The 12,113-nt window shown below is 27.4% G+C and overlaps 1 protein-coding gene across 1 annotated transcript in view; it reads right to left on the bottom strand.

Moving 5' to 3' along the window:
* LOC127279324 (fat-like cadherin-related tumor suppressor homolog) overlaps positions 1 to 12,113 on the bottom strand; it is a 60,063-nt gene that overhangs the window by 33,331 nt on the left and 14,619 nt on the right. The window contains exon 5 of the mRNA XM_051301617.1: positions 4,641 to 4,796. Coding sequence (XP_051157574.1) covers positions 4,641 to 4,796 — 156 coding nt within the window. The remainder of the gene's footprint in view (positions 1 to 4,640; positions 4,797 to 12,113) is intronic.

Below are 12,113 nucleotides of genomic sequence, written 5' to 3'. Positions count from 1 at the left end.
AATCAAAAACTAAAATTTGATTTAGAACCGTGAAAATAAGGAAATTATCTTGTTTTCATTGAAATGAATGTTGGATTTATATAATAATAATAATAATAATTCAATTTTTTTTGTTATAATAGTAAAAATGAATAATACTTAAAAAAATAGAATTATAATCTCATTTCATATAATTGTATAGTAAAAGATTATTTTCTAAAAAGAAAAATTGCACGTTAATAATATACCAGAAATAAAAGGTAAATTACTTTAGCATTATTTTTAACTTAGTTTTTGCAGATAATTAAAAATGAAATTATATTTCCATTTCTTGGGTAATTTATTTTTCTTATTTTTAAAAAAGTTAATTTTCTTGGCTATGCAATTGTACAAGACAGGTGTATATATATATGTATAAGTTGATAAGAGAAATGGAAAATGAGAGTAGTGAAGACACCTCTATATGTATATATTAAATATTTATTATTATTATTATTATTATTATTATTATTATTATCAGACGATGCACTATGATAAACGTATAAATATTAAAATGATATAATGGATATATATACGAGAGACTTGGTTGAGTAATGGTCACAGTTCGTTCGTGTAATTTTTAAAAGATAAATATTTAAACAAATGCAAAAGAATGTAATGAATTCAGAATTTTATATATATATATACATTACTATATATATATATCATTCTTTATGAGTTAGATTTCCGACGTTAAGCCATCAGCCATTATTTAATTATAGTATATAGTATATAGGTATGCATTCTCAGAAAATTTTGTTAAATCATTCCCTCAGCAAGTTTTGTGATCGTTTGTTTTTAATACGAATGGTACAAAATTTATAATTTAATATTAAAATTTAAATTAATAGTTAAATATACATAATAATTAATTAAACAATAATTAATAATTAAATAATAAATAATGATTTATTAATTATCGTAAATAATAATGTTTTCTCTGAACCTCTAATTGCTAATATTAATATTTGACTATCATTATTATATATGTATATGAGTTTAGTATATCCAAATATTGAGTTAAGAGTAAACTTCACATTATTCATATAATAATCCCGACGTGATGCAAGTAGTTTTGATTTTGTATACAAAAAAAAAAAAATTTATACGTTAATGTCAATTCAAAAAATTTCTAACCTAAAAATTTTATTTCATTTTTAAGTATTAAATAAAGAAAATTATTTTTTAATTTTTAGTTCATTGAATTTTTTTTCTTTTAGTAATAATAATAGCATATAAAACTAAATCATGCAATACGCGGAAAATTATCCATATAGAAAAGAGAAGTTTTCAACTTTATTCATTATATTGTTTTAATTATTAATTTTTTTTTTAATAGACATTTTATACTACATAAATTTAAACGAATATTTGAGAGAGAAAATTTTCAGTTTTGTGAACTAAAGTTTATCAATTATTAATAATAACAAAATTTATCTGTTATCGTCAGACAAAGCTTAAACTTTTTTTTTTGTTATCATGAAAACTATAACTATTATATTAAACTTTTTTTCGCATATTAATAATAAAAGCCAGTTCATAACAGTTGAGAATGTTGAAACATTTTTTTTTCTTTTTAAAACATATTTTTTTGAAATAAATTAGTTTTTTTTACAAATTCCAATTATTTCTGTATACATGGTACTCTATTATTTTAAAACAACGCCTACTTTAATTTAAACCACACCTATTTATTTTTAAATTCTAATTTTGCTTTGACCACGCCTAATTCTATAAACTCCAACCACTTTTATTAAATACACGCCCACTTTTGATAAACCACGCCTATTTGTACAAAAATCACGCCCACATAGAATTAAATTCTTTCATTTCTGTAAAAATCATATGGATTTTTATTAACTTCCATTTAATCCTCGCCTATTTATAAATAAAGCCACGCCCTATATGGTAACTCTTCCCCCTTTCACTTTCGATAAACCACGCCTATTTGTATAAAAGCTACGCCAACATAGAATTAACTCTCCCATTTATGTAAAAAACCGCATGAATTTTTATTAACTTCTATTTAAACCCCGCCTATTTATAAATAAGCCACGCCCTATGTGGTAACTCCCCCTTTTACTTCCAATAAACCACGCCTATCTGTATAAAAGCCACGCACTCTAAAGTAATTCCTTCCCCTTCTACTTTTGATAAACCACGCCTATTAGCATGAAAGCCACATCCTATAGCATAACCCCCCTCTCTTTTAGTGAGCTCCGCCTACTTTTATTAATGTTCACGCCCATATATAATTAAGTCACGCCTATGTACAATAACTCCTTCCACTTCTTTATAAACCTGTATCATTTTTATCAATTTTTATTTAAACCACGCCCTTATAGAATAATCCCTCCCACTTTCGGTGAGCTCCTCCCACTTTTATTAATGTTCACGCCTACTTATTCATAAGCTCCACCCACTTTATATAAATTTATCTTTAAACAACTCCCGAGTTTTTAATTTTCCGCAGTTTTAAGCTTTTTTAAAAAATAAAATTTCGATTTTTTTAAATTTCCTGTAGTTGAAAGAAGATAATAAAAGAAATATATTTTCTTTAGAGAAAGTAAATGAAAAATTCATGTTTATCGATCACAGAACTTGCTGAACCTATTGTAATATTGAAAAAAATAAAATTTATCCCGTTAAAAAAAAGATTCTTTTTTAACATATCACACGTGACATTTAGCTGCATGTGTGGATTTTTTTTTTTTTGCGTGCCATTAGAATCTTACCCTGAAGAAACGATCGCCTGTCAGACTGTCGGGGCTAAAAGTCTCCCAAGTCCCATTCTCGAGTAATGTATCGATCGACAGGTCATACTCCCGCGAGCGGTTCTTCGATTTCTGTCGAGAACCAGAGAGAAAGAGAGATAGGACGACTTTTATCACATTTTACTTCTTTTTTTTCCTCACTTTTGTGGTGTGTACAGGGTATATATATATATATATTTTCTTTTTTACTTTTATACAGGATAACACTATATATAACGAAACGATCGCGAAAAAGCCAGAAGTGATAGGATATCGATGATAGTGTCAATATATTTTAAACATGAAAAACGTTTTAACTTTTAAATTAAAAATAATAATATGTTTTATGGAATTTTAAAATGAAAAAATTTATTTTTAAATTAAAAATAATAATATTTTTTATGGAATTTTTAATATTAAAAATTTTTTAAAAAATATTTAATTTTAGTTTGAAAAAAATTTGTAATTCTTTTATTTAAAAAAAAATTTTACTTTTAAAATACAAAAATGAAAAAATTTTTAATTTTAATTTTCAATATTAATAATATTGAATTTATTTAATTGACCTTTTGATATACTGAATATCATATTTTAGAATAATGTTATAAAAAAAATTATATCGATATTTTATCACTATATGGCGAAAAGCATATTTTTAAGATTTTTTAAAAAAAGCACAGGAAAGTCGGTGGGGGGGGTGTAATTATCAACTGGAAGGGGAAATTAATCTACATAAGCGAAATCTAGTTAAAGCACTTTGTATTTAAATTCATAACACGCGCGATTTTTTTCTCGTTCAAGTGTAAAAGTTGGTTAAAAAATTTGTATTTTTTTTTTTTAACTTATTATCAATTTTTGTAAGTCAACGAAAAATTATTGAATCTTTAACACTTTTTATAATCTCTTAAAAATGGAAAAATTAAAATTCATAATTTTATTATTTTAATTTTAAAAATTGGATTAATAAATTAATTTATTTTTTTGGCAATTTTTTGTTTTTTGAAGAATTTAAAAAAAAATTATATACTTATAAAAATTATTATAATTTTTTTTTTTCGTGAAATTTAACGCTTGCATTGCGATTTTTGATTGTCACATCAAGTGATGAATGAATCTGCGTTTATACGTATACATGTGAGAAATGTGAAAGGTGTATTTAATTACGAAGTGCAGAATTACGGGTGCAATCCCAAAGTGCTTCAAAGTGCTTGAAACATTGGAACTATCAAAATCTATTTAACAAAGTGGACAATTTTTTTTGCTTCATTTTTTTCTCAAATATTATATTTAATAGGGTAAGGTTTTTTAAAATATTTTGTCAGATTAAAAAATAAGTTAGTTTTTAAATAATAGGGTATTTTACAGGGAAATATTTTTTTATGTACATTTTAACAATTATTTTTTATTAACCTCTTATATATATCTTTTTTTTTAAATTTTTTGTCGTACTTCGTCTCACACATACTATATTCAAGTGCATTTTAATTATAAATACACCCAAAGAATTTTTTTTATTATCAAAAAAAAAAAAAAATGTACTTCATTTTGAATTGAATAAAATTTTCTTTATCTCAGAGATAAATATTTATTTGTTTTAAATAAAAACTTTTTTTACCTAAAATAAAAATTTATATTTAAGCAAAATGAAATTTATTTTTAATAAAAAAATATTTATTTACCTCTAAGAAAAATATATTTAATCTCTGAATGTATTTTTTGTATTATTTCTAGAAAATAATAATTACTTATTTAAAATTAAACTTCAAAGTTTTTATATTTCGAAATTTTCATTATTTCCCGACAGTAAATTTTAAATGAATATTTAAATAAGATAATTTTCTTAATTAGAAATTCTGATAAGAAACTTACCTGAAATAGTGGTTTGTCAATGTCTTGCGAGGCTGGAATTTGAACGATGTAAAATTTCTGCTCGAACTCCGGACCGTGGTCATTTACATCCTCAACTTTGACGACTACACGAGTCGTTGACGAAAGTGGTGGTTTACCATCGTCTTTCACGCATACCTAGAAACACAATATTACATTACATATATATGTATACATAAAGAAGTATCAAATTAAGAAAATTAAAATATTTTACATTTTATTATTTTTTAAGCCCCGACTACTTTTTTTTTAATACCACGCCTACTTATGAGCTCCGCCTATTTTTGTTCAGCTAGCATCTACTTCTATTACATGTAAGTCCCGCCCACTTTTTATATTCACGCCCATTACTTTGAGTCCCGCCCATAATTAAATGTCACGCCTACTTATATGTTTCGCCTTTGTTTAGTTCACACCTATTACTCTTAAGTTTCGCCTCTATTTAGAATAAGCGTATTTAACACCACGCCCATTATTTTAAAGCCCGCCTATAATTAAATACCACTCCTACTATGTTTCGCCTTTGTTTAGTACACACCTATTACCCTTAAGTCCCGCCTTTACTTATACAATACGCCCATTTTTATTAAGTGCACGCCTACTACATTGAAACCCCTCCCATTTTAAAAAACCACGCCCACTTTTTAATTTTTGACTTTTATTACTTTTTGTGTATTATACTTAAGTCCCACCCACTTTTGTACAACCACGCCTACTTTTTATATTATAAATAATCCTGATTGATTAACGCCTATTATATTTGCGTCCCGCCCACTTTTTAAGACCACGCCTACTTTTTATAATAAAATCGTCATTGTTAAGTGATTTATACTAATTTTTTATATCTAGGTACTTTTTTTAAAACCACGTTTACTAATTTTATATTCAGCATATTTCTTTTACGCCTACTTTTTTGTAAACTTCGCCCACTATGATGAATACCACGCCTACTTATATAAATCGAAAAATTATAACAATTTTACTATTAATGTTAATAATACATTTTTTTAAAAAAATAATTATACTTAAAAAGAAATACTGTCTACTTTTAAAAAAATTATGATTAAATTTCATAAAATTGGAAATTTCAGTCTGAAAGAGATACAATCAACGCGTACTTTTCTTTTATTTTTTTTTCCTTATGCTTTTTAATCTTTTTCACTTGCAGCGGTTTCTCTTAATCGCACAAAATGTTTTCGTGCCTGGATATTATATCACTACTAAAATCAGCGCATACAACGAACCTCGTTTCTGTAATATTGCTCGATAAACTTTTTATCAGAAGGTTTTAATCATCATAGTGAATATTGCTATCAATTTTGTCGACGAAAATTCATGTAATATATGTCTAAAATGAAAAAAAAGCTGCTAGGGGAATTTTTATTTTTTGTTTCTAAATATCTAGCAAATGTTTATCACTTTAAAATTCAATTAAAAAAAAAAAAAATAAAAGAAAATAAAAAATTGTAGATAAAATATTTGTTATTAAGAGTTTTAATTTTTGTTATAAGATACGAAGAAAGTGTGAGATAAATTTCACGCAATATTCGCGAGGACAATTTTCGTGAGTCCCGAAAGGCAATTTCCCGTTGAATTCGCATTCGATGAAGAGCCGTAAATTTTGCGTCTCTCTCTCTCTCTGGAGGACACTTCACGAGCCGTAGCGTGTCACATTTTTGGGTAACATCTGCACTAAATTAGGGCTGGCAAACTCGGTTTTCCTCGAAAGGACGGAACGTCTAACAGTTCCGCAACACACAAACACACATACTCACTCACACATATATATCTCTTCTAGGTACTTTGTAACTCAAGTAAAAAATTTTTTTTTCGAAAAAGTATATTGCCTCACGTCCCTTGTGACAACGAAGTTAAGATTCAAACCTGAGTTGGTTGAAGAATAAAAATTTCCAACACAAAGTAAAAATATATTTCGATTTAATATAATAAAATGTAAAATAGAGTATAGCTAGCTAGAGAGAAAGAGAGAGCATGAATATGCACTCGAGAAAATTTTCAATTTAAATTAAAAAAAAAAGTATAATATTCTTTAGTTTTCAATTTACAATAAATTAATATTCATATATAATTGTACAAGGTAATAAAATGCCTTTAAAAGTTTCAATATTGTTTTTCACTATAATAAATTTTTTTTAAAATAACAAATAATAAATGTTAAAATAAAAAATATTGTTTTCAATTAATTTCTTTATAAATGTGTAATAAAACCCTAAAAAAAAAATTTTTCCTGCAGTAACATAAAATGGAAATAAAATAAGAGAACTTTAAAAACGAAATAAATGTCGACACAATATTTATATATTTTTCAATATTAATAAAAAAAAAATATTGCATATTTTAATCAAAAAGAGCTTTTTTAAATTATTTATTTTTAAAAATGATAATTTTTATGTTACAAATTTTGAATTGATTAGAATTTTTTTTAAGCAGAATATAAAAAAAAGAGCTATCTCACTATAAATATAGCATTTATCAGTAGCGCAAGGGTAATTAAATCCCTCTAGAGAGAGTTTCTATTTTATAAAGTTTTTCCTGCAACTCCAAGAAAATCTCTCACACAGCTTGTAACTTTTGCAATTTGCTTAAGAATCATTTGGTGCGCAATGAAAGACCCACTTTCGCAAAAAGTGCATTTTTTTCAACAAAGCCTTACAAAAAATATATATATAAAACTCTCATAAACTTTTCAAGAGCTTAAACAAATGAAACTTTTTTAGATCCTATTTTTGCCTGGTTTACACTTTTAAACCACGCCCATATTTACACAATCACGCCTATTTTTATTTAGACAACGCCTACTGCATGCAAGTCACGCCTACTTTTTAATGTCCTCCTTCTATTTTTATACAGTCCACGCCTGCTACATTCATGTTCTACCTACTTTTTAATGCCACGCCTACTTATATGTTCCGCCTAGTTCAATTTAGTTTACACCTACTACCCATAAACCACGCCTCTATTTTTGGAAATACGCCCATTTTTTGGACCACGCCCATTATTATTTTTAAGTCCAGCCTATAATTACTAAATTATTAGTAGGCGTGCTATTAAACACGCATACTTGTACGTTCCGCCTATTTCTGTTGAGTTTACACCTATTACCATTAAGTCCCGCCTATATTTTAAAATACGTTCATCTATAGACCACGCCCATTTTTTGAAAGCACCCCCTATAATTACATGTCACGCGTACTAATATAATCCGCCTACTTTGTTTAGATCACACCTATTACCCTTAAGCCCCGCCTTTATTTTTAGAATACGCCTATTTTTTATTTAGTCCACGCCTACTGTATTGAAGTCCCGCCCATTTGTAAATGGGCAAGCCTTAAAATGGGAAGGCCTTTTTTTATATTTTGGTTTATTTCTAATAAATAAATGTCTGGTATTTTTAAATACCTTCTAATTTTTAAATGTGACACGCCTACTTTTTATATTTTAATTTTTTTAATTTACATATTTTTTTGAAAATTTTGACAATGAGTCAAGTTATATGTATATATTTAAAGAAAGGGAGTTTTTATACGTATGTAAAGAAATATTCTAACCCAGAAAGAGTAAGAGAGAAATAGTCAACGATTAATAAAAGGATGTTAAAAAATTCTGGTTAGCCAGCGGCTAAGTCCTCGTTCATATTTTATGGCTCAGAAAACTGCAATGTTCCTCGCTATGTTTACATTAGAACAACGTGACTGATAACAGTTGGTTCGTCAACGTCGTCTTTAAAGGCTAAAATATGTTATGAATAAGAATAAGAAATATTTTATAAATGAGGAGGCCACTTTTCAAGCATAAGTTGAATTTTTTTTTTTACCAATTTAAAAGAACATTTTTCTTAACCCCTCTTTTAAAAAAAAATATAATTTTTACAATTTTTATTTGCGGAATTAAATGAATTATTATTTAATTTAAACAATGGGACTTAAAATAGGAAGATTAAATTTACATTTATTCTAATGTCAATGGTATATAATAAAGTAAAACCATGTTATATTACATTTGACATGACGTTGAGTTGTTACTCGTGTGAAATTGATAGAATCATATCTAGGAAAATTGTATTTTCAAGGTTTAATTAAAATTTAGATTGTTACAGTTTACATGTTCGGTGTTAATTATTCACGAGAATTCTCCAGAATCCAATACTCGACTTATAAGTAAGTTTCAAGCGTCCCATGAATAATGAACAGTTCGATATATATGTAGAACTCTAACTCTACACTCTTATATATATATATATATATATCAATACAAACTTAAGACATTATATAGATTTCAAGATGATATCATCAACAAATTGGTGTTTAAAATAATTTTAATAAAACTTAAAAAAATTTTATTATAAAAATTAACTTTAAAACCGAGAGAGAGAGAGAATAAAAAAAATTAAAAGTAAATAAAGTTCAATAAACAAAAAATGAAATTTTATTTTAATATTAATGAAATAAAATGTGGGTGTTTATTTTATGTTTTATAAACACGCAAGAGATCAGTGAATTTTTATATTATTATTATTATTACTATTATTATTTTTTTTTAATGAGAAGTTATTATTTGTTTCGTGGATTTAATTAACTTGAAACAAAATATTCTCGCACTATCGACTCGTGAAGTTAATATTCTTTTCAATTGAACTCAACATAAATAAAACATTTACTCTTGGATAATATATAATGTTTAGCTTATATGATAACTTGTTTTAATTTAATTAATTTTATTCATTTCGTATATACAATGCATAGAATATGCATTTATTATTTTTTAATTAATTTTACTTTCGATGAAAAAATTTTTTATCTATAAATTTGTTTCTCATGAATAAATAACGTTTTGAAAATTAAAAAAGGTTAGAATTAAATGTACGGAAAACAACAAAAATAAATTATTCCGTAAAAATAGGCGCATAACCTTTAATAATAATAATAAAAATAATAATAATGAAAATTATAATAGTAATAACAAATTTTAAAGAGGAAATTTTATTTCACGTTTTATAACTGATGCGAGAAGAAAGGCATTTATGATAATAATTTATAACAACATGTTTCCTTCTGTTTACAAGAAAGTTGGTGAGGACGCTACTCTCGGAACGTATATAAGAGGAATAAGAAACTGAACAAGAACTTTTCCTACAACTTTGTTACTAAATGAGGGATAACAACGAATAGCCTAAGGGAAACAACATTCTCATGATCAAAGTTTCAGACTAAATTTCCAAAACCCACAAAATTGCGAACAAGTCTTTTGCAATTTTTTTTCCATCTTTGCTTTATTTTTCGCCCAAAAAAAAAAATTGAATGTTTATAGTCTCTGTTGAAGTCAATATTCTCTCAAAACAAAAAATCTATAACTGTTAGTATTTTATATTTCCAATAATATTAGTTTTGCATGCATATAAGATTTTTGACAATATTTTTTTTTTCGAAAATTCAAACTATTTTTCATGCATATTTTACTTTTAAATTTAAATATTGAGATTTAAAAAAAAAAAAAATGTTTTAAGAGAGCATCAAGTTACATGCATCATTGGAGAATCAAAAGGCGGTTTTTCAATATTGCAGTTGAGATTTTTTTCATTTTGGTTTAGTGATTCGAAAATTTTTCCAAAGACTTGTATGAAGAAAAAGAGAGAGAGAGAAAGAGACAGAGGTAGTATGTGAATTCTATTGAACAGAAACTTGATTGATACAATGCGATGCGATGAAACAGAAGAATCCTCAGCAGACAATTTTTCCAAGTTTCCATTTACTGTCGACTAAATATACGCTTCAATGAGTTTGAAACATGTACAACTTGAAAGTGCACATCGAAGCAAAGAGTGATCGTATACCCTTTTTTTCAAGTTCTATAGAACATATATATATATGTTTTTTGATGGCTTGACAGTTGATACAGATTTTTTCTTGTAAATATCTCTTAAAGAGAAATTAGAGAATCGATTAGTTTTGAAAAAGACGACGCATGCTTTTTATATTCCGCCTATTTTTATATAGGACACGCCTATTTTTTGTAAATACCGCCCACTTTTTATTGTCACGCCCACATTTCAAATTATTTCTCTTTCTGTTTAGTCTACGCCTACTACTTTTAAATCTTGTCTATTTTTTAATACCACGCCTACTTACATGTTCCGCCTACTTTGTTTATTTCACACCTATTACCTTTAAGCCCCGCCTTAATTTTAAGAATACGTCTATTTTTTAAAACCACGCCCAATTTTTGTAGCCCATGCCTACTTAATTTAAGCCCCTCCCAATTAATGCCACGCTTACTTATGTGTTTCGCCTATTTCTACTTATTTCACACCCATTACCTTTAAGCCACGCCTCTATTTATAAATTACGCCTATTTTCTGTACTCTACGCCTACTTAATTTATGCCCCTCCCACCTTTAATGCCACGCCTACTTACGTGTTATAATCACGCCCATTTTTTAATACCACGTCTACTTATATGTTCTGCCCATTTGTTTAGTTTATAATATGCCTATTTTTAGTTAACGCCTACTGCACGTAAGCTCCATCCAATTTTTTAATGCCACGCCTACTAATTTTATATTCCACCAATTACTGTTTATGCTACGCCCTCCTCCTTTTTTATCAGAAAATTCTGTGTTTAGATAAAAAAAATTTTAACTTTTAAAAACAATTTTTATTAAAAATTTCTATTTGAACTTTTATCGTAAAACTATTTTATCAATTTGAATGTTTGAAATAAATACAAGCAACTTGGAAAACAATACATTTTACTGATCGAAAAGAGTAAAAGGAAATACTGTAAATTCAGTGTTTTTAAATATTTGTTTCTCACTTTTTTTTTTCTTTTTTTCCCCCTTATTTCTATATAGGATCTTGGAAAAGTTTAAGGTGAGTTTTTAAACGCGTTTCCGTTAGTCTCGATACGGAAATGCACTCCCAAGAGTCTTCAACGATACTCCATTCCCCTATCCTCTTTCTCTCTCTCTCTCATCCATTCTTTACTCGCGCCCTACCCCCTTTACCTTCTTCTATTCACAAAGGAAGGGACCTGTGCCTCATTTTACTTTTCAATCTCGGGTTGGATGCGATTTTCCACCTCGTTTCCAGTCTGACAATATTGAGAGGATGGGCTAAAGCGAGAAACGAAGTGTCGATATAGAATAGGCAAAAGAAGAAGAAGAGTTCAGGTAAGATACTGGCTTCTCTAAGGGAAGGATGTCCTATCGACATCCACAGCAGCGTCAGCGCGCGGCCTTTAGATATTTAGGTTAGCTTTAACGACCTCTGCGCGCTCCAATTCGATGGCTAAAGGCATTCTTCCGTAAATGACTTCCGGTATAATAACCGTTGGCGTATAACACTATCATGGGATGATGACACTTGAGGAAAATTCGAATATATATAGGCGAAAGCGAAAGAGAGAGAGAGAGTTTAAAAGTTAATCGTAATTTTTGCT

Source organism: Leptopilina boulardi, unplaced genomic scaffold (genome assembly GCF_019393585.1).
Source record: "Leptopilina boulardi isolate dan_hultmark-lab unplaced genomic scaffold, ZJU_Lbou_2.1 LbouV2_215, whole genome shotgun sequence".
NCBI classification, from domain to species: Eukaryota; Metazoa; Arthropoda; class Insecta; order Hymenoptera; family Figitidae; genus Leptopilina; species Leptopilina boulardi.
Note: the sequence above shows the minus strand (reverse complement) of the source record. Positions and strands in the feature narration are given on the sequence as shown.